Here is a 24,151-nt window from a genome sequence, read left to right on the forward strand (position 1 = left end):
ACATTTTGTGCATAGTTAATCTCTGAGTTATGAATGTCCAACTTTGTAAAAACATCTTGGTCACACCACATAGCAGAGACTACTCTTGTCTTCTGTCACTGGAGGTATTTGGAGCCGTCTTCTTGTTGCAACACTTCTTCAGTTTGCAAGCAGCCTCAGCAATGCTGTTCCCTGCTCCTGTCTCTTAGTGTGGAAGAGGAGGGGGGTAAATATAATTGCATTCCAAGGTGAAACTCCAAGTGACATTTCACACAGAAGTAATGCTCAGGTACTAACGTTCAAACAAACTGTCTTCTGTAGACAGATCTGGGGCTAGCTTTTTGGTAATGGTGTATTATAGGGAACATAGATTAGGATTTAGAATCAGAGAACCGGGGTTCAGATTCTAACACTCATTGTTTCACGGGTAAACTTCAAATTCTTTACTGTCTGTAAAACAAAGGGGTTAGGCTGTATGATCTCTAACATCCTTTCCAACTCTTGTTCTATGATTCTATGATGGTAACCACCATTTATAATATTGTTTCTATGGGAAATGTTGCCTGAATTCCAAATAGCTGATTTAAAAATCTATTTTTTAGAATATTAGTTAGAATATAAGTTTAGAATATAAGTTTTTCGTAAGGATTTTGTATAGTTTAGAAATAGCCTGTATTTTGTGTAATATAGAAAAATTTAGATTTCAGGTGTGACTTATAATTAATATGCATACTAAGATTTCATTGTTCTCAATGTATGCTTTAAAAGAATCTCATAGAACTTGTTTACTAGTGCAGTCAGGTAATTTTGTCAGGCATTTTACTCATTTCGATTCAGTGATGTTTTATAAAGGGTTCTCTTGCTTTTCTGTCTGTACCATTTTTCTTGGTGGAAAGTTACAAAATAAAAACATATATAGAAATAAAGGAATTAATATTCTATTTCGGATTACTGTTTATGGTGTTATATCATGATGTTCATACTCTGATATTCTAATAGATGTTCAGAGTGTTCTCTCCTTAAATTTTTTTCCATAGAAATACATCAATTTTTAGATATCATTGAAGATTGAGATATATCCTCTAAGTGAATTTTCCATAAATTAAATTTACCACTTTTAGTTAAAATTGTGTTTAGTTTAACCATTAGAATGATGGAGGCATCCTCTGAAATTTGAAGAAGGCTAATCTTAGGACAAATAAAGCAGTACTTCCCCTAGTAAGTTACAGACTTATGTAACTGCCTTAAAAACTGATAAAAAACAGACATTATAAAAGGATTCCCTATCAGATTCCTTTAGAACAGTCTTCTTGTATTGTTGTAGCTCCTGAAATGCTTAGCATATAGTTGTTCACATTATATAGTGGTCATTTATAATCAACAGTTTATTCATTTTGACCTCCCTACTTTTATTTTTTTTTTTTTGAATACTCTAGTGAAATAAGTAAAATATATAGGCATAAGTCAGTGATTGAAGTTGTTGTAGTATATGCGTTTTTGCATGCCTTCATTACTATGAATATTTAAGATATGTAGTTTTTGTGACTGACAGTTGTGTTTCTCTGATGTAAAATATTTTGAAAAATACTTGCATTTGTTTGCTCTTATATTTGAAGTCCATTTGAACTGGAATTAGTTTTCATAAAAAACTAGCCAGTTTCTTACTAGCTAGATAGATATATGAAGTATAGTAATTCTTTCCTTTTTCTTTTTTTTTTGGTATTAGCAATGGGAAGTTGCCTTTTTCTTTTCTTTTTTTCAAACATTGAATAGAAGTTTCAGTGATTGCAGTGGATGTTAGGGGTGAGAGGGCAAGAAATAGATTCTTTTGCTAGTTGAGGCAGTGTTGAAGCTGGAGAATCAGTGGCTTAAATTTGTGTAATTGATTAAAATAATAGCTTGTATTTCTGACTTAAGAGGTGTGAACATCTAAGTAAAGACTTCACAGATTTGAACAAATAATCAACATTGCTGTGTGTTCTCTTCCCTAGGTAGTAATAAATGAATTTGTAGGACTGATTAGGTACTCTATTGAGGGTCTTTTTCTCTTAATTAATAGTGATGGACTCGTGATTTTAGCATCAGCATGGCACCCAGGAGATAGTCCATGTCTCACATATTATTCTTTAATAACAGTAGAGGATACTGGCTACCAACTCTCTGGGGAAGTTACTGTCGAAGTTACTCAGTATAATCCACCTTTTCAGGTAAGGAATTTTATTTAAGTCATCAGCATGGAATTGCACAATTACATTGGTTTCGTTTTGAACTATGATAAGAATACTTTTGCACTTTAAAAATATTGAAAACATGTCTCTTGCTTTAGATCTGTATCTTTCCATATTACATAGTCATGTTGGAATTTCTGAGGTGATCTAGTCAAGCATTGAGGATGCAAAAAAAAAGGCAAAAACGAGCCCTTACTTTCTAGAATTTTGTGCTGTATTTGGACAGATAACATCTAAATAACTAGGTATGCAAAAACTATAGGCAGAGTAGATGCAAAGTCGTCTGAGAGGGGAAAGTACTTGAAGCTGGCAGGATGTGAAAGGACCTTTTACAGAAACTGAAGTTTAAGCTGAATATTGAAGCAAGCTGGGGAACCAAAGGTCAGATGTATGAGAGCAGAGCATTCTGGACATAGGAGGAAACAAGTATAAGACATGGAGATGGGAGATAGAGTATTGTGGTCATGGGGAAGAAAACATGCCATTGTGACTGGATAACGGAGTTTGTGGAGGGGCGTGGTATAAGAGAACTGGAGAGGTTGGGGAGAGCTTTAAATGCCAAGTAGAGACGTTTATATTTGATCTGAATGTTACAGAAAGCCGCTGCTGCTTTTCAGTGGGAGGAGCTGGGAGAGGGAAGAGAGTAAGAGCAGGGAGATGAATTAGAAGACAATTCCAGTGGTCTATGTGAGGGCTAATTAAGACTGGAGATAGAGTGGTGGCCATGAGTGAAGAAAGGAGAGGGATATGAGAAACGTTTTGGAGATAGAGTTGACAACACTTAACATCTGATTTAGTGTGGCAGGTGAAAGAGTGAAGAGTCAGGACGACTGAGGTTAAGAACTTAGGTGACTGGAAGGATGGTTATACCTTCTATAGAAATAGGTTAGGAAGAAGGGTAAGTTTTAGGGCAGGGGTTCTTAACCTAGGGTCTGTGAACTTGTTTTGTTTTTTAACTTGGATAACTACTTCAGTGTAAGTGGTTTCCTCTATGAATTTTTCATGTACTTAAACACATTATTTTGAGAAAGGCTCTCTAACAGACTGCTAGAGGGTTCCATGACACAAAAAGATAAAGAACTTCTGGTTTAGGGAGAAGACGAGTTCTATTTTGAACATATTCAGTTTGAGATGTTCATTAATCATTTAGGTGGAGAAGTCCAGGAGTCACTTGGTGATGCAGGCCTGGAGTTAAGGTGAGAAAGCTAGGGGCTGAATATGTATATTTGTCATGTGTATAGAGATGACAGCCCAACCCTATGGAAGCTGATGAAATCACTAAGGGAGAGAGGTTAGAGACAAGAAAAGAGGAGCCGGGTTAGAGCTGTGAGGTACATTCTACCAGAGAGGCCAGAACAGGCATCATGAGAGGAGACTGAGAAGTGATCAGACAAGTAGGAGCAGAAGCAGATCTTTGTGAAAGTGTTGGTAGAAGCCATCAGTCAGAACTGTTAAAAGTTAAAATTTATCAGTATAAATTAAATTGTATACTATGATCTTTTCATTTAGTTTTTAAAAGACTTTCCTATGAAAATTGCTAAATATTGAAACATGGATTTTGGGAGACTTTTTCGGAATTTGAATTCTTATTCTAGAATCAATTCAATAAAATTCTAATATTTTAATACTTTTATGTAAAACTAGAAAGCAAAATAGCAATAACAATAGCTCATCTGATATTTTGATCATTCTTTGGATTATTGATTGATTAATAATCAACCCGGTTTTGTTTCTGATTCTGTCACTGACTTATTATATGAACATGGACAAGTTGCTTAGTTTTTCTGTGCCTCAGGTTTTTGGTCAGGGAAATAAGAATAAAAATGTCCTATGCTGATTTCAATTCTAAATTAAATCAGTAAATTAATTATTTTAAATTATATTAAATATTTTAAATTATCTTAGACTCGAAGTCAGGAAGATCTGCATTCAAATTTGGCTCCCTGCATTTACCCCTTTTGTGCCTCAATTTCCTCACCTGTAAATTGTGAAAATAGTGCCTGTAATTCCTATCTAGGAATTAGGCAGCTAGGTGGCTCAGTGATAAAGCACTGGACTTGGAGTCAGGAAGACTGTAGTTCAGATTCTGCCTCAGACACTTACTGCCCTGTAGCCCTAGGTCTGGCTTCACTTTTTTTCATCTGTAAATTGGGGATAATAATAACAACCTGCTTTAGAGGATTTTTGTTATCCTCAAGTGAGGTACTATTTGTAAAGCACAATATACATTCAGGTACTTAATGATTGTCAGGTATTATCTACTGACAGAATTAGTTTTTAGATTTTATGGTTATAAATGGTTTATTTTCCTATACACTTGTATATGGACTTATTTTTGAAGTTGTCTATGGCTCATGTGTTGTAAGTGGCCTTTTGACTTAAGTTTAAATTTTTAAATATTTTATTCTTGTATAAATTTGTATACAACATGAAATAGATAGTTAAGCACAAAAAAAGGTAATTTTCTTTTTCTCTTTCCTTTTTTTTGAATCTTAAATGAAATTATTCAGTCTGAAGAGCTGGTGATGTCTCGATTGTTGGTCCCTGATTTTTCAAACCAGGCTGCCTATCTCTATGGTGAAAATGCTGTCTTTGCCTGTTCCACGGGAACTGGAAGATGTTCTTTACCTCAGGAGAAAATTATCTTCAGTGCTCATGGTAAAGTAGTAATTACAGGAAGCATGGCTTATACTTTTTAGTCATCTTTACCGTTCTTTCACTTTATTCTCTAGTCTAATGGTTCTCCATATATAAAGTCATCAGAGGCTTACAAGAGACTTATCTGTACTTCCATAATGGACATCACTCTTTTACTGGGAGAGAAAAAGCCGTGGTAAAGTTTTCATTCTGTTAAGAGGAAGGAAATAATATTTTCCTCTGCAGTAGAGAAGCATATAGGAAAGAAACTGATAAATAAGAGAGGTAATCAAAGTCTGTTACAGTGGTCTGGTCATGGTGGATACTATGTAAACATTATTAAATTACTTTTGACAAGATGAAGAAAATTGGAAAGTAGAGTCCATAATTCTATATAATTCTACACATCCAATCTCCAAGACCCCCACTTTGCCATAAGGCACAGTATATCAATTTACCATCTTTTTTCTTACTATAGTAGTTTGATCATCTTTAAGAAGGAAGGACACAGAACCAGCTTTTTATCTCCATCATTATGACTTTTGGGAAGTGATGTTAGAGGTGATTTAATTTAAACCCTTAATTTCTCAGAGGAGTAAATTGAAGTCCTATTGAAGTTAAGAAACTTGGATAAAATCATACAACAGAACTAATTGATAAAAAGATCCAGAAGGAGAGCTGGGACTTCTTGATTGGAGGTTTTCCTCCAGGGCACTTTGTGTTGCACTGAATTGCCGCTTCTACTTTGAAAAACAATATTTATGCGGTGCTTTTAGCTTTACAACAATCCTCAGAAGTAATACCAATGTTATTTATTATGTTCATGTTAAAAATGAGCAAACCGAATTCATAGAAGTGACTAGCCCTGGCCACACTAATAATTGTCAGGAATCCAGATTTTAACTCAGCTATGTAGATTTTTTTTAATTAATTTTTTTAAAGGTCTCCTCTTGCTTAGATTGAAAATACAATGGTTACTTGTAGACCTGATCCCTCTAACGATTGGGCTGGAAGCGTTGACTTGCTTTATTTCAGACCTGCACCGGTTTTCTTCTCCCTAGGCAGTGTGTTGATATAATACAGTCACCCAGTTGGCTTAGTGTACTGTAACTCACAACTCTCAAACTCAAGAGATTGACTGCCCTCAGCCTCCCAAGTTAGCAGGAATTCTGGGTGTGGGTCCAGAAGAATCCTTGCTAATTCTCAGTCCATCTCCTTTTCCCACTCATTGCCTCAAAGGTCTTGAGTATTAGTTTGCAGAAATACTAAAGAGGCAAAAAGTAAGTTTTGAATTGTAATTATCTTTAAAAGTTTTTAATACCATGCATTTATGTTTAGTCCTTAATATCATGTGTGATTGATTAGATCATGGTTGGCAGGTAAAGATTTATTTGTAATTAAGAAAATTTCTTAACCACAAAATATTTTGTGAAAAATATTTCATTTCTGTTAGGGATATTTATCATTGTATCTTTTTTTTCTTTTAGGAGATAGTATTTTAGGAGCTGGTTCCTGTGCTGGTCTTCCAGTTTTTTTCTCCAGGAACAGTGGACTAGTGGCAATTGTTTCTAGGGAAAATGTTTCAGTATTACCAGAAGACCTTGAAGATTCCTTGGCATCTTCAGTTGCTGGACCAAACAATGAGGTATTATGTAGTCCCTCAAGTTAATTGTTAATATTATATGAAAAGACTAAAAATAATCAGTACTCCTTGATTGGGACAGTGTAAAATGAGACTCTTGACTTTCTAGTTTGGGCACCAGGATCCTCTGTAGCCTAAGATCACATCTGTTTGCCTCTTATATCACATTATTGATTGATTTTGTATTTGTAGTCCACTAGAACTTAGTACACAGAGCGCTGGTGTCAAACTCAAGTAGAAATAGAGGCCACTCAACTGTCCAAGGATCTTGCCACATGGTGACTTTACTTTTAAAATATAACATCTACATTTTACCATGTTTTTATTTTGTTAAATATTTCCCAGCTACATTTTAATTTGGTTTGGGTTATACCCTGGAGTGTTACCAACTAGAAGCCACATATTTAACACCTTTGACCTAGAGGATAAAATCATAACTTTTAAGTTTGATATTTTAAAAAAATTTTATTTTTAATTTATGGAATAAAACACGCATTTCCATAACATAGTATAATAAAAACAGCGATTCCACATGAATCTGCAAATATATTATTTGCAACTCACTATTCATTTTAGATATATAATAAGATTATCATGTAAATTTCCTTCCTCTCCCCCCAGCCTAGAGATCACTACCATTTGACACAAATCGGGGGGTGGGATGTCTGTGTCTGTAAATTGTTTTATACTTACTTATATTTATCTATTCTTTCTCTGGGTGGAGATAAGCATCTTTCTTCATATGTCCTTTATTGTTAATTTGGGCGTTTATAGTAGAATGACTTCTTTGCTCAAAGTTGTTCTTAAAACAATATTGCTGTTACTGTATACAATATTCTCTTGGTTCAGCTCATTTCATTCTTTATTATTTCTTACAAGTCTTTCTATGGTTTTCTAAGATCATTGAGCTCATCATTTTTTTGTAGTACAGTAGTATTGCATCACAATCATATACCGCAACTTGTTTAGCCCTTCCCCAATGTGGTGGACATCCCTGCAATGTCTAATTTTTTGCCACTACAAAGAGAGCTGCTGTAAACATTTTAGAATGTAAAGGTTCTTTTCCTTTTTCCCTAATCATCTTTGGAAATAGACCTAGTAGTGATATTTCTGGGTCAAAGGGTATAAGTAGTTTAATAACTCTTTGGCCATAATTCCAGATTGCTCCCCAAAATGGTTGCATCAGTTCAGTTCACAATTTCACCAACAATGAATTAGTGTACCAATTTTTCCAACAATTGTCACATTCCCCTTCAGTCTTTTAGCTGATCTGGTCTGTGTAAACTGCTATCTCGAGGTTTTAATTTGCATTTCTCTAATTATTGAAAAATGGTCAAAGGATGTGAACAGACAGTTTTCCAATGAAGAAATCAAAACAATTTACAGTCATATAAAAAAAAGTTTGATGTTTAAGATCCTACACAGCTTAGTTCCATCCTATCTTTCCAGCCTTATTCACATTTCTTTTCTTCATGTACTCTGTTCCAGCCAAACTAGCTATTCCCCGAACTTGGAATGCTGTGTCTTGTCTTCATGCCTTCACACCGACCATCCTCTGTGCCTAGAATAAGCAGAGGATCATAGATTTAAAGCTGGAAGGGATTGTGAGAAATCATCTAGTCTAATCATATTGTTTTATAGATGAGGCCCAGAGAAGTATATTGAGTTTCTCAAGATCACACAGAAAATGAATATCAAAGCTAGGATGTGAACATAAGTCTTTAATTTCCTCTTCTAAAATCTCACTTTTTTTTTTTACCGTGCCATGATGCCTTTTTGGAATGCCCTCCCTCCTCCTTTCTGCCTGTTTGAATTTTATATTTCATCTAAGATCAGTTTAGAATATGTTCTCTAATCCTCACCCCTGCTGAAAGTTTGTCTACTTAATTTTCTTAGAGTTCTATTTGTGATCTCTGCTTTTTCCCAGTACTCTTTTATCAGATATGTCCCCACTGGTAGGTTCAAGTCTTTTGAGAGTAGCAATTACCATTTTTATCTTTGTATCCCTGTTAACTAGCATAATTCCTAGCCTAAAGCAAGTTCTTAATAAATGATTATTGAATTAAATTAAAATTAGTATTGCTTAGTTTGCTTTTATAAATAACTCAAACTAAGAGGTATGTTCTACACATGTTAGGACAAAATAATTTTTTTGTGACTCTGTATTTAGTTATTTATTCCAACAACTTTAAATATTCTGGTGATTTCATCTCCAAAGTATAATTTGTTATTCCAGAGTCCAGTTTTTGAAAATACTGCAAAAATGGATGTCATAGCACAGGAAGACAAGACAAGATTGCTAAAAGCTGCTTTTCTCCAGTACTGCAGGTATGAAATATTTGTGAAGCATGATTGTAAGTCCAAGGATAAATTTTATTTCAATATATCATTTAAAAAAAAAAAAAGAAGCTTAGCATGTTGGAGAGACAGGATAGGGTGAAGAAGAAAATAATGAATTTGAAATTCAGAGAACCTGGATTGGCATCCTAGATCCACTACCTTGGGAGATCATTTGTGTGAACCTGGGAAAGTTTCATTTTAAAGTAGATGAATGCTGAGGTCTGTTCCACTTCAAGATCTTATGATCCTATGTAACAGTCAAACCCTCTAAGGGTAGGAGTTGGAGGTTTTGCTAATGATACTAAATTAATACTAAATTGTGAGCTTTGCAGTGTTGTGGGGAGTGGGAATGATCTATGCATATTTTAAAATCGGGCTTTATAAACACAACAGATTAGTGTACTTTGATATGAAACTGAAAAAACCTTAGTTTTCTTTTCTAGGACGAATATGAAGTAATGGTCTTCAGAGTATATTTGAAAAATTTTTTAGTGAATATGTTTGATTCTTGACTTTAATTCTGATTTTGTCCTAGTGAGGTATGTGACCTTGAGCAAATCTAACCTCTCACCTTAAATTTTGCTATTTATAAAACAAGAGAACTGGGCTAGATCAAGGGTTTCTTCCCAGTAGGTTAGGAACTACTGGATGTAATAGATCTGAGAACCTTTCTTTGTATTTCCCCAAGCCAATTATTATTATTTTATCTTGCCCCATGTGCCCCTTTCAGTGAATGAGGGGATTTTCAGGAGAGAAGGAGTATAGTAGTCAATTTTGTCCCATTCTTTGTGCTGGTCAGAGAGAGATTGTAGCGTTAATACATACCCATGTATGAAAGCATACCCTTGTGATTTCAAGGTTTCTAGAAAATGAAAAATAGTTCTTCCTTCTCCCGTTCTTCTCCCACCACCCCTTGCCCCCCAAAATTTGAGAATCCCTGGATTAGCATTCTAATGTACTTTCTAAAGTTCTCTTTTATATTTATCCTTTATACTATTTTCAGAGCTGTGTTGAATCCTCTGGTCAGTAGGGGGGGCAATGAGACAAGCCTTTTCTGTTTTAAAAGACCCGGCCCTTAAGCAGTGGTTTCTAGTTTTTCCTTCATCTGGCCATCCATATGTGTTGTAAAAATGTTGTGACTTCACTGTAAAAATTCTGGCAGGTTTTCAGTAGCCCAGGTCAGGATGGAAAGGGATCACAGAATTTCAGAGCTTAAGTGAACCTTAAAGATCTAAGTCCTCTTATTTTACAAATATAAGATCTTATAAGATCAGTCCTCTTATTTTACAAATGAGGAAACTTGAGGCCCAATGATTTTACCAAAAAACATAGAGCTAAATAGTGGCATAACTGGGACTGAAATCTAAACCTTCTAATTCTTAGTTGGGTGCTTTTCTGTTGGACCACACTGATAGTAATGTGGCAAGTCACTTCATAACAAATCCTGAGTTTTTTACTGGAGGCCCAAGAGTGCAACATTATCAGGAGCAGTGTATGTCCTATGATGACATAATATGACCCTAACTTATTAGTCTTTGCATTCTTTACAACGCTTAGTACACTAGTAATAGATACTTATTGTTGAATAAAGAACACTCCTTATGGCATGTCCATCCCTTTAGGTTTCACAGAATGCTATGGAATCTTGATGTTTGAATAAGAGAATAGGTTGGTTTAGACTTGTAACCTTTTGTGTAAGGAATTCTCCCAAATATTTCTTCCACAGAATGAAATTGACATTTTAATATACTTCTAATTAGCTGTTTTTCTTCTCTGTCACCATAGTAGCTTTTTGCGGTCAGGTTCTTTTTTATTTTTTTTGCTTGCTCATTTTTCCACTCTTTTTTGATTTGGAATTTATGACATTATTAGGCTTTGTTTCAGGTGTGAGGGGTGGAGGGACACTTTCTCAAGCTTCAGTCTTTTTCTTACTGTTGTTTCAGTGCAAGTTCTGGGGGTTTGGAAGTTTTTGGTACTTTCTAGGTGGTATGATCTATGACTCAGAAGTGAGGATAGGCCAAACAGAGTCTGGTCCTGCCCACCACCAGAGTGTAGTCTCTTTCTGACCAATTGCCAGGTCTCCTTACCATCTCTGGCTTGGTAGCCCTTGAAACTGCTGCTGTTTCTATTGCTACCACCTAGTCTTACCAGCAGTCTTTCATCCATGTGGGCTCCAGGACAGTCTCTACCCCTGTGTCATAGATCTCTCTTTCTGAATTCTTAAGTTGTCTTGGGTTGAAAGAATGTCTCACCTTTTGTTAGCTCTGCCACTCCCAAATTTGATTTGAGGTGTTACTTTAAAGTTGTTTGGAGTAGAATGTTGAGAGGACTCTGCTTGATTTCTTTTAAAGGTAAAATTGATATCATTGCTTGTTTAAATAGGTGAAAATGGAATTATTTCAATTGTACACTGTCTTTTTTTCATTATTAGTCTTCTTGTTTTTACCAATTCCAATCTTTGCAGTGACAATTCTGAACTATATACAGATAGCTGATTTTATGGATGATTCCTACTTCCTGTGTTTTTAAATATAATCTTATTCTTTTTTTTTGTGATGCTGTTTGTACGTCCCATAGCTAGCACATATCAACTAATTGCTTGAAAAAAATGTTCGTGATATAAAGACATGTGAGGCTTCTGTGTAATCTATACTGCTTTGGTCTCTCTTACATTTTTTTCCTGAGTCACGCAATTTCTTACCACCCTATCCTTTCCCCTCCTTTTTATTAAAGTCATCAAGTGTATAGATTTAATTTGGAAGGTGATAACAAGTTTTTCATAGAATTCTCTACTTCTCTATTTTTAACAGCTAATATTGGTGCATGGTGAGTTGTAATATTTTTCATGGTTTTTTTTTAAATTACTTATCAGTTCTACTTTGTGAGATTAATGACGTAACCAGTACTTATTAAGTATCTGTTATGTGCCAGGCACTGTACTAGATAGTTGGGATACAAAGAGAAAAATGAAGCAGTTCCTGTCCCTACAGCACTTAACGTTGTGTGGAACACACACACACACACACACACACACACACACACACACACACACACTCTCTCTCTCTCTCTCTCTCTCTCTCTCTCTCTCTCTCTCTCTCTCTCACCTTGGTTTACTAATTTAATTCGTTCCAAGATTCTGTTTGTCATGCGATTTGTTCATATTGCATAGTGAATTTTCCCATAGGAAATAATGTAACGTCGAATGATCAGTACCACATCCTCCAAAATATTCATATAAAAATAATTATTTATAATTTTAAGTAAGTTTTTTGTCCCTGATGCACCTGAAATACAGTAGCAATGCACTTTACCCTTGAGAAGAGTCATGGCTGGCATGAGGGAGATGAGAGGGAGGAGGAGGAGAGGGAAAGGCTATTGCTTGGAAGGAGCATCTCTTTCTGTGAGAACATCAGGGATTTTGGTGTCCAGAGTGTTCTCTCTTACACTGCTTTCACTAAAAGTAAGACTAACACTACCACTGCCTTCACTTATTTTTCGTTTTTTAGAATCACTTTCATGTTTTGACTCAGTTTTTTTTCTCTATGTTTGCTTTTGACTAGGAATCTATCTAAAGGCACTTGTTTTTGGCTTTTTAAAAAAATTAATTTGTTTTCAGTTTTCAGCAGTCACTTCCATAAGTTTTAAATTTTCTCCCCCTTCCTCCCAGAGATGGTGTACAGTCTTATATAGATTAAAAAAAAGAAACCATTGTCCTAGTTGAGTGTCATCCCATCACAAGTCGTTCAAGGCCAAACATGATGTTTGTACTGCGAATTTTTGTTTGTCCTGCAGGATGAATTTTGTGAAAAATTTTTCCTTGTCTAGCAAAGTATACATTAACCGGATTACTTGTAAAGTGAGGTTCTACTGTATATTATATACATACATACATACATACTCGTTAATATATATGATTCACTAAATCATGCACATTCAAAGTACCTTCTAAATATGAGGCAGATTTTTTATGGAGAAGAGCGCTAGAAGCTGTGAAGATCAGGAAAAGCTTCCTATAGAAAGTAGGGCTTGAGCAGAGTTTTGAAGGAAATCAGATATTTTAAGGGGGAAAGGAGTGCATTGTAGACGTGGGAGACACTGGAAAAGATAAAATTATGAGGGCATTGAAGGGTTAATAGATAAGCTAGCTGAAAGATAGAAAGATATTCAAGGTATGGAAAAATTCTCAGATTTTATTTATATCCCACAAAGCTTACTGTATGCCCATTCTCCCATCTATTAAAAAAATCTGAATATTTGTATACTTAGGAGGGTATTGGTAAGGAATAAGCAAGCTTTCATAAGCAGTATTCAACCATGGACTACATATTTTCATACTTTAATTATGTAGGCACCTATTGTATCCTCCTAGTAGAATGGGAACTCCTTAAGGACAAGCAAGGACTTTCATTTTCCTCTCTGTGTCCCTAGGGTCATGACTTCCACACCACTGTAAGGAGTCTGAGAAGGACTTTGTGGAGAATTTCGAATTTAAAAAATTAGCAATGGTAATGGCAAATGGGCCACAGAAGTCACATGAGCAGGGATTATAAAAATTTTATACCAAAGTTTAACCATTGTAAATATTTCACCACAGTAAGAATACCAGAAGATCCCCAGAACCTCTTTAGACAGCAAGTATTTGACCTATTTACCAAGCAGAGATGGCAGCCATAGGCAACACCAGTATAGAATATAAACTTGTTTGTAAAATTTTATGAATCAAGATAATGGACAGATGACTCATAAATCCAAGAATCAGTGGAGAGTAAAACTTAGAGAAATCATGTCTAGAAATTCAACTAAGCAAAGTTATTCACTAGGACTTTTTAGGATGGAAATGGATAGAGGACGATAAACAAAAGAAAAGTGAAAAATATCTGTAAAGATTACTATAGCACATTTTAAAAAAAATCATCGAGGGTGGTGGAACAAATCATATTTGGACTCTAATACCATAGTCCTGAATGTGCTTATGTAGATGATAAGAATTTCACTAAATAGAGCAATTGGACTGTCATACTGGAAGAGACACAATTATGAGAGCTTTGAGGGATAAATATGTAAGGTCATAGAAAGAGACATTCAGGGTATAGAAAAATTCTCAGACTTTATACCAAAGAAAGCTTACTATATGCCTGCTTTTCCATCTATTAAAAATCTTCCTGAGCATTATCTTTACTTAGGAGACTATTAATAAGGAGGATACAAGACTTCATAAACAATATTCAACCATGGACTACATTTTTACCATTTTTCAGTTGACTGAAAGATGAAGAGACTGTAAGATCTCATTGTATATATCGTTTCATGATTATGAAAAAGCATTTGATTCATGGAACAAAACACTTTTTTCCTATCCATATGTTAAAATCATTCATTATTTCATTCCTGAAATTCTAATCACAGTATTTTTTTCACCTTTTAAATTAGTATCTTTTAAAGGAGTTTATGTTCTATTTTATTTACCCAGAGAAAATGTTTATTTCTGCATTTTAGTCATGACTGTTTTTGAGAATTGGTACAATCAAAATAAGGTAAACTAAGGCACAAAGTTCTGAGCATGATCAATTTGTTAGTAAAGAGCAAATTTACCCACAGATAGGATCCCAGCAAAGCTAAGATCCCTGAGAGGGAGAATGGCTACCCTTTTTATACTCTTTAGGGAGGTGCAGAACCAAAAACAGGACTTCATAAGTGGAGAGTACATTATGATTGGTTTAAAGAGTTTGACATCATAGGTAGTGAAATCAGCATGATTACTTACAGAGCTGAGGCATAGGGGAATGAGAGGCTAACAACAATCCCCTCCTTCTCTCCTCTGACTAAGAAATGTTTATTGTTTGAATCCCCCTACAAAATTCTTTGGATAACAAACCCGACATTGTTGAAGGATAGCTTGGTGTTGTAAAAAGACTAAACCAGATTCCCTGGTGTCCACTTATATCCCTCAAGGACAATAGATTTCCTTGTGGCAAGAATAGAACGATGATTAGCAGAATTGAACTTCTAAACTTAGTTCATAGGCAAAGAAACAAATGCACCTAGAGCAATCATACAAAATGGGGCAGTAATATAGAACTGGCTCAGTTACAAAATAGAATCAATATTAAAATGATCCAAAATCAATTTAATTTGTTCAGAATTATTCACTTAATCAAATTGGGCATCTGTTAACTTGTTACATTTATTCCTTTAGTGAAAGAAATCTAAGGGGTGGTTATTTATGTACCTGTGTAATTTAAAACCTTCCAACTTTATTGCAGAAAAGATCTGGTTCATGCTCAAATCATGGTTGATGAACTGTTTTCATCTCATCCTGATTCGGATTCCGACATTCAGCTAGATAAAGCTGTGACCCAAATCAGTGTTGACTTGGTGGATGACTACCCAGCTTCTGATCCACGATGGGCTGAATCTGTCCCCGAGGGTAAGAAAATTAATAAGCTTTTAACATTGGTACTAATGTTATTCTCAGAAGGAGAAGAGGGTATTTTTAGTTTTCTTTTATAAAAAATGACAGTAATAATCACTATTATAGCAGTTTGTGAAATCACAATACATAGTAGTCCGTCACTGAGCATTTTTTAAGTCCTCTTTACTATGTGCCAGGCAAAATGTTAAGCCCTGAGTATACAAAGAAAAGCAAAGACAGTTCTTGCCCTTGAGGATCTCGAAGTCTGATTGGGGAGATAACATGCAAACAATTATGCACAAATAAACTATATATACAGGATAAATAGGACACAACCAACAGAGGGAAGTCACTAGAATTGGAATTGGGAAAGGCTTTCTTAGAAGATGGGATTTTGGCTGTAATTTCAGTGAAGCCAGGAAGCGTAAATGATGAGGGAGAATGTTCTAGAAATGGGGGACAACCAGTGAAAATGTCCAGAGCTGAGAGATAGTGTGTCTTGTTTGATGAATAACAAAAAGGCCAGTGTCGCTGGATATGTAATCATATTTTTATGTTATTTTTTTCTTTGAGTTGAAAGTTATATTTCCAGATGTGAAACCATCCTTCTACTTATAAATTCTGTTTCAACCCAATGGAGTTTTTTTAAAAAACATGTATTGTTATATTCTGTTTTCATATATTTTATTTAGTATTTTATATCAGTATAAATTAGTGCCGTTAGTCTGTGATTTTCTTTCTTAGCTTTGTTTTCAGTTTAGGGATCAAGGTCTTACTTTCCTGTGGAAGGAATTGGGTATTTTACCATCTCTTTCCATGTTTTGAATAAGCTATATTAATTTAGAGATTATTTGTAATGTAAAAGTTTGGTAGAATTTACTTCCGAATATTTGGACTACACTGGGCCTAGCAGTATCTTTTTTGCAGGTCAGTTCTAAAATCTACTAATTATGCTGTCTTGGGGAAATATATTTAGATCTTTTTTTTTCATTTCTTAAAGTATATTGTTGACTATAATTTTCAGATATTTGGCATATATGATCAGGAACTAAATGAATTTAATGTGATTATTTCAACTGACATAAGTCATATGTGTAATCGCAGAAGTGGCAACTCTTGGTATCAGACTCTCTGTACCCCTTGTTTGTTGTGAAAGCCTGCAGAGTTTGCATTGTAGTTTTATTTTTGAATAGTTTCCATTGCTAAAAGTTAGAAAATTGAATCCACATACTTGTTTCCCATTCTTTGTAGCTTTCAGCCTTTAAAATGCTATAAATGATTAAGCTTTTTTAGTGACATGATTATGCAGAAATATCAAAGGGAGGATCTCTCTTCAATAGCAATAGAATTGTTTAAAAAAATGGAATCAGAGTCCAAACAAAGTATTATTTCTGTCTCAAAAATGTTCCTTTACATTCTTGGATGATACCAATAGTTGTCTTTCTGTGTGCCTAATGCTTGATTTTTCCCTTGTCTTTTTTTTTTTATTAGCAGTAACATAAAGCTAGAACCCACTCAGTGTTCAAATTTTATCATTATGTTTTAACAGAAGCACCAGGATTCAGTAATACATCACTTATTATTCTTCATCAACTAGAAGACAAAATGAAAGCCCATTGTTTCCTTATGGATTTTATTCATCAAGTAAGAGTCTAAATTGTTGAGAACTTCAGGGGTCCAGGACCAAAACACTCCTGGAGACATGTGGGTTTCCCACATCTTTTTAAACAAAAGTTTTATTAATACTTTAACAAATCAACACCGTCATTTCCCAGTATCTTTCTTCCTCCTTCCCCTTCCCCTTCAGTAGAGCTGTGTCTTGTAACAAAGAAATACAGTTAAAACAAACTGACATATTGACTGTGTCTGACAGCATATACCTCTTTTAGCCCTTACATTCTGCCTTCATTGTACTGAGAACAGAGAGGTATATTTCATCGTAAGCCTGCTGGAGTCAGATCAGTAATTGCATTGATCTGAGTTCTAATGTCCTTTAATTTTCTCTCTCCGTCATTTTGGTCATTGTGTGTATAGTTCTCTTGGTTCTGCTTTTTTATTTCACTCAATGTCCTTTCATACAAGTCTTCCCAAGTTTCTGAGTTTTTCATATTGTTTCTTGGGGCATAATATTCTGTTACATTCAAATGCCAAATTTTATTTATCCATTCTTTCTAGTTTTTCGCTACTACAAAGAGTGCTACTATGAATAGTGTGTTTGTGTGTTTCTGCCCTTGATTTTCCTAGAGTATGTACTAGATATAGATAGATATAGATATAGATATAGATAAACTGTAGTAGAGAAATTATTGGAACAAAGCACTCGTAAACAGTGCCTGTCTTCTAGTTATATTGTCTTACTTTTTTTTAAACCGTTTTTGCCTACTTAACAGTCATGAGGTGTACTACAGCTTTCTTCCAGCACATTCAATGAAGACGATGGAAAATCCAGGCCCCTGAATGTATTTTATTGAGAGCACTACCATCGTGGGCATGATCTGTAATCATACATGAATAATATCCTACATTTTCTCTGTTTAAGAAGAAAAAATTCTGGAAATTTAGGGAGGAACTTTAACATAAAAATAAGTTTGAAATTTAGGTGGAGGAAGTAAAAAATGATTTAAGGAAGATATGACAAAGGCCATATTTATATAATGCTTTGAAGTTTACCAAATGTTCTCACAACAATCCTAATTGGTATGAATATTATTATTTTATGTATGAAGGACCAAGTTCAGAGAGATTTAACCACGTGACCTAGCTAATGAGTGGCAGAGGTAGCACTTAAACCAATTTCTCCATCTCCATTAAAAGAAGAAGTAACTTGTTTGGTCAAATTGCTGGAATTTTCTTAAGTATTGATTAGGAAGAATATTTACTGCTGGATGTAATTGTCCCACAGTCATTCATTAGCCTTTAAGAAATAGTAGTTGCCTTACAAAGGAAAAAACACTCAATTCATTAATATAGTTATAATGAGGTTTTTCCTTTTTTTTTTTTTATTCTATCATTAAAGGTCTGTTATGGGCTTTCTGTTCTGAATTTTACATTCTTTTAATTTTAAACTTAACTCTATTTCTTTACTCTTGGCAAGAGAACTTTAGTGCTATATTTACTGTACACATTATCCCCTTAACTTTCTGTCTTCTAAGCAGGAATTTTTAAGAATTTTACATGAAGATTTGCATCTATCTATGTCATGTTGTATTCTTTTTTCTTCTGTTACATTTTTTTTAATGTTATAAGTTGAAGTATCTAAGTATACTTTTTGTTTATTTTCATTAAATGGATGTACTGAATTAAATCTAAACTGAACCTGGAAATATAGTAACATAATAAATGTAGTAATATGATACAATTTATCTCCATTATGTGTCCAGAGTGAGTTTCACTTATAAGAATTGTTCAGTGCTATAATATAAAAAAAAACTTTTCATAAAAATAAGTATTTGGTAAATGCTATTTAGTTAAGGATATAACTGAAAATTTAGAACTGCCAAGTCATTTGCTACAAGGTGACAGTGTGAGAAGTCAAGGCAAGAAAGTAGGCCAAGAAGATCTGCAAGTTGTAGGAAAGGGTATGTCCTAAAAGAAATACTGAAGTGGTTCCTCAGATTTACTTTATCCTTGGACTTCTTTGATACTTTTGATAGATTGAGAATGAGAAACCTATAAAAGCTCCCTGACCTTGGCTGGAAAAGGGTCAGATAATATAAGAATCAAAGGTTTCTGAAACTTAATCCAGGTGAAAATTTACTTAGATTTTTAAAATATTACTATAAATTCTTTCTAAGCACATGGGGTCTATCTTTTTTCCAAGGTCGGCTTATTTGATCGTCTGGGCACTTCTCTATTAAGGGGGATGCCCATGGCAACACGGCTGTTGCTCTGTGAACATGCCGAAAAATTGTCGGCTGCGATTGTTCTCAAAAACCACCATTCTAGACTTTCTGACTTGGTGAATACTGCTATCTTAAATGCTTTAAACAAAAGGGAATGTGATGTCCCACCAAGTCTTACTCCTGCAGATGTCTTTTTTAGAGAGGTAAGATGTTCTCTTTTTTGGCATTTATCTATTTGGTAAAGCTATAACATGTGTATTTTATTATGTATGTAAATATATAATATAGCATATTACATGTTATATGTAATATATATGCTTTTTATATAAAATGCTTGTTACTTGAATAAATAAGAAGGAAGAGTTTGGGGAGAAAGATAATGAAATCTATTTTTTTACATGTTACATTTGAAATACCTATAAGACATCCAAATCAAGATGATAAAAGGGGGTTGGTGAGGCAGGGCTGGAGTTGAAGAGAGACACTCTTGTTGGAAATAGAATTCTAGTAGTCCTCTGCATAATAACAATTGAATGTGGAAGCTGATGAGATTAGTATGTGAGATAGAATAGAGGGGGTAGAGGAGCGGCTCCAGACAGGTCTTTGGGAGACGTGCTTGGGAAGTGGGCCGAGAAGAAGACTGAGAAGGAGGAGAACAGAGAGCATGCAGTGCCAAGGAAACCTAGAGAGGAGAAAATCCGGAAGGAGGTGATGAGCAAAGAGTGCAGAGAGGCCAGGAGAATGAAGAGCAATGAAAGACTTGACTTTAGTAATTAACTGTGGAGAAGACACTTCTAGTTGAATGACGAGGTTTGAAACAGGATTGCAGAGGATTTAGAAGCAAATGATAGAGGAGGAAATGGAGGCACCGAGCTGAAAGGGGAAAAGTGAAATAGGATGGATGCCAATAGGGATGAGTGAATTGAGGTATTTTTAAGGATGGAGGAACGTGGGGAAGGAGATTGAAGATTAGGGAAAGACTTTAAATGATAGTGGGGGACCGTCTTTTAGAAAAGACAGGACAGGATAGGATCAAGGATGCATGTAGAGAAGTTGTTCTTGGCAAGGAGAAGAGCCACCTTCATCCAAGATAGGATTGAAGAAGAGATAAAGAGAAAAGACACCTGAGTGATATAAAATGTTCTGCCTCATTTTTTGTGGTGAATTATGAGGCAAGTTCTGTGGCAGAGTTTGGAGGGAAGAATTACTATGAAAGCTTGTGGAGAGATGAAAAGATTAGGAATAGTTGCTGTGGAGAGTGGGGTAGTGAATTCGGTTAGGGAGCACTGGAATGATTGCCTTGCTGAAGGTAGAGCCAAATGAGATTACATAGCAAAGTTGAGGCAGCCCCGTTTGGTAAGGTTTCATGATTCCCTTCAGCTCTATTCAGTAACTCATGCATAGGAGCAAAGGAGACATAAAGTGGAAGTAATCTAAGGTTGGGCTTAGCAAGGTGTGATTGTGGGATCAGGGGATTGTGGGTCAGGGGATTTAAGAGTAGAAGTTAGCACACGTTTGTTCACCAAAGAGTTGAGATACGGAAGAGAGAGTAGTATGTGGTCAGTGCAAGGATGATAGCCTAGAAAAGAACTAGAAGTTGAGGGCATGGAGGTGAGGATGAAGAACAGGGTTAGGTGTTCATGAGGCTTGGGGAAAGAGGGAATATTTAGTGCCTGGAGTGTGTTAGGCTCTAAAATCTCCAGTATTTTATACATTGTGTAAGGTAGGTAAGTGGCATAGTAGTTAGAGTGCTGGAGTTGAAGCAGGAAGATCTGAGTTCAGGTCTTGTCTTAGGTACTTACTAGCTTGACTTTGAGCAAATCACTTAATCTCTCCCAGTTTTAGTTTCCTCACCTATAAAATTGGTGTATTAGCATTTACCTCACAGGATCATTGTGAAGGTCAAATGAAAGAGTATGTAAAGTACTTTGCAAAACTTAAAGCACTATAGATATGTTAGCTATTATTGTTATTTTAAATTGAATTTCTAATATAATTTCTTCTTGGTTTTTGTTAATTTTTTTAAACCATAGATGTGAGTTTTTTGATGTTGAGAACTCAGTGAGAAACTTCTACCAATATAGATTGGAAACTTCTTTGCAACTTACTTAAATATAGTGTTAAACATGTTGATGATTTTTATGAATTTACTTTTGTATCCTGGCACTTTGAATAATAATCTCGGTTTCTTCACTGATTATCTAGAGTTTTCTTAGTGAATTATCATGTAATCTGAAAATAGAGATAGTTTTATATTTGCTAACATTTTATCTTAATTTGTTAAATTTCCTTCTCTAATTTTTATAGATGCCAAACAATAATAGAGAGAAGTACCATCCTTACATTACCCCTGTTTTTACTGGGAAAACTTCCATTGCTTCTCCATTGCAAATCTATCTCTAGGTTTTAAATATGTTTTTGATCATGTTAAAGAAACATCTTTTCATGTCTGTGCTTTTTAGGGTGTTCAGCATAAATATATGCAATATTTTATCTCAATATTTTTCTGTATCTCTTGGCAAAAGGTGTACCTTAATGTTCATTGTAAGTCTTCTGTATTTGTTTTCACAGGTATCACAGATAGATACCATCTTTGAATGTTTGTTGGAACAAGAAGAACAAATCTTGAAGGATACCCCAATGGAATCTGTTGAATGGGCGCAGGTGGTGGTCAATGTGAACAACATCCTGAAGGTACCAAAATGTAGTGCAATACACTTACTTAAAGAACAAATGAAAAGTCTAGATTTCATTAAAGTAAAATATCAAACCAGGAAAGGTCTTTTGTAGAAGGTATGATTTGAGCTGAATCTTAAAAGGAAGCCAGGAGGCAGAGGTAAGGAAAAAGAGCATTTTGAGATTGGGGGATGATGAGTATGGAAAGAAGTGAAAAGGTTGGATCCCAGATATTCCATTCTGGTAATTGTTTGGGAATTTGTTGTTTTAGCCACATGTTCATTATGATGAGTTTTTTTTAAAAAAGTGATTAACTATGCATCAGTACTTCAAAAGATCTTTTATTTCCTTACTGTGTGAATCCTCTTTCCACAATGCAGATTATAACTCTTCCATATTATAGTAGATAGGTCCATACATTCCTTAGGTCAAGAAATCAGGTTGTCATCCTACTCAGACCTAGGGGCTTTCCCTCAAGACAGACAGTCTGGGTCAGTACTGGAAAGATTTTTTTTGGATTGTTAAGACTCTATTTTCCTGAATGTATACCCCACTGGCTTAACTTTTAAGAATACTGGGTACTTCCCCTCAAATTAAGCATCCTAGCAAGACTTTATTAGAGGAATAGTTATGAACCAGATAACACATATTTATTATCTACTACATAATGCTACCAATGAATCCTATGTTTGGGCTAAGTTTAGTTGTGGCGTTTTTCTTCTTGGCATATTAAAGTACTTAATTTGGGAAAGGAATGTCTGGAATTTTCTAACTTCTTAAAGGCTGATCTAGATTAAATATTTACGTTTATATTTCTAAGATTAAAGTCTAATATTCACTCTACTATTGCACTCTAGTTGCAGTCCTTGATAAAAAGGCATTAAATAGAATTGAAGACAGGATAAGTTCTCAAATTGGACCAGGTGTATATAGAGGAGATTCGTGCTGAGAGTGATTAAATTGTGAAGGCATCGAGGTATCCATTCTCAAGGTATCTGAAGGAGAGGAAAATAACAAAAGTGTAGGAAAAAGTATGTTATTTATTCCCCAGAAAAGGACAACTGAGACAACACCAATAGCTACCAACCAATATGCCTGCTTATGAGAGATTTTAAGAAGGAAGCAGGTAAATTTTCACAAGTGCTGTTTCATAGCAAGGGTTCTTAGCCTATTTTTGTGTCATAAACCCTTTTGGTAGTCTAGAGAAACCCTTGAACTCCTTTTCAGACTAATGTTTTTAAATTCATAAAATATATAGTGTTATAAAGGAAACCAGTTATATTGAGATAAAGATATAGTTTTCCCCTCACCTAAGTTTATGAAATCTGACCCAGGACAGATCCTTAGAGGTCCTTCAGTCCTAGGCCAAGAATCTCAGTTGCACAGCAATATTCTTTTCCATTTCAAAGTTATTAGAAAGATATATTCATGCTGTACTTATTGTTTGGTGATTATGAAAAAGCATTTGATTCAGTAGAGCATAATACTGCCTTTGAGGTTCTCTTTCAGCAAGATATCTAGTGTCCATACAGCAAAATCATGAGTCCTTAAAAAAATATAACTAAAAACAGCCCTTTTTAATGACTCTCTGGTCATAAATGTCAGGCAAGGCATGAAATAGGGAGATTTTTGCCTGTTACCTAGACGTAGAAAATCTAGAACATATCTAAGAGGAATTTCTCATGGATAGTGAGGTCCTCCAGATGTTCCTGACTGTGGATGATGTTGTACTATATTTAAATCAAACCCTGAAATATTAAAGAACCTACTGGAAAAGAACCGCAGCCACCCAAAATAAGTTTGGCCTGACCATACAAACAGGAAAGAGTGAGTAGATGAAAAATGTCTATTGCACAGATATACCATATGATTAAATGGACAACTGGAGGTAGCTAGGTAATGTAGGGCACCAAATTTGGAGTCAGGAAGAACTGAGTTTGATTCCTGCCTTAGCTACATCCTATCACTAATAGCTGACATTTATGTAACGCTTACCATGTGCCAGAAACTAGGCTAAGCAATTTATAATTATTATCTCATTTGATGCTCCCAACACCCCTGGGAGGTAGGTGCTGTCTCTTTACAGATGAGGAAGCTGAGGCAAACATTAAGTAACTTGATCAGGATCACGCAGCTAGTAAATAAGTGTCTTAGGCTGGATCTGAAATCTGGTCTTCCTGACTCCAGGCTTAGCGTTCTATCCACTGTGCTTCCTAACTGTCTTCACTTAGCTGTATGACTCCAGTCAAGCCATTTAACATCTTACCTAGTTTTCCTTCTGGCAGATGGGGCTATATTAGCACTTACCTCCAAGAATTGTTGTGAGGATCAAAAAAGAGCAAAAATATAAATAAATAAAACTTCTAGAATAAAACTAGGGGAAGAAAGCAGTCAG

General features: G+C 35.0%; 1 protein-coding gene across 3 annotated transcripts in view; it reads left to right on the top strand.

Moving 5' to 3' along the window:
* NUP133 (nucleoporin 133) overlaps window positions 1–24,151 on the top strand; it is a 67,940-nt gene that overhangs the window by 14,256 nt on the left and 29,533 nt on the right. For all 3 annotated transcript variants that reach the window (XM_072647470.1, XM_072647471.1, XM_072647472.1), the window contains exons 9-16: window positions 2,039–2,186; window positions 4,718–4,865; window positions 6,332–6,489; window positions 8,723–8,814; window positions 15,090–15,253; window positions 16,788–16,882; window positions 19,059–19,283; window positions 21,652–21,774. In XM_072647470.1, coding sequence (XP_072503571.1) covers window positions 2,039–2,186; window positions 4,718–4,865; window positions 6,332–6,489; window positions 8,723–8,814; window positions 15,090–15,253; window positions 16,788–16,882; window positions 19,059–19,283; window positions 21,652–21,774 — 1,153 coding nt within the window. The remainder of the gene's footprint in view (window positions 1–2,038; window positions 2,187–4,717; window positions 4,866–6,331; window positions 6,490–8,722; window positions 8,815–15,089; window positions 15,254–16,787; window positions 16,883–19,058; window positions 19,284–21,651; window positions 21,775–24,151) is intronic.

Source organism: Notamacropus eugenii, chromosome 2, assembly GCF_028372415.1.
Source record: "Notamacropus eugenii isolate mMacEug1 chromosome 2, mMacEug1.pri_v2, whole genome shotgun sequence".
Taxonomy (NCBI): Eukaryota; Metazoa; Chordata; class Mammalia; order Diprotodontia; family Macropodidae; genus Notamacropus; species Notamacropus eugenii.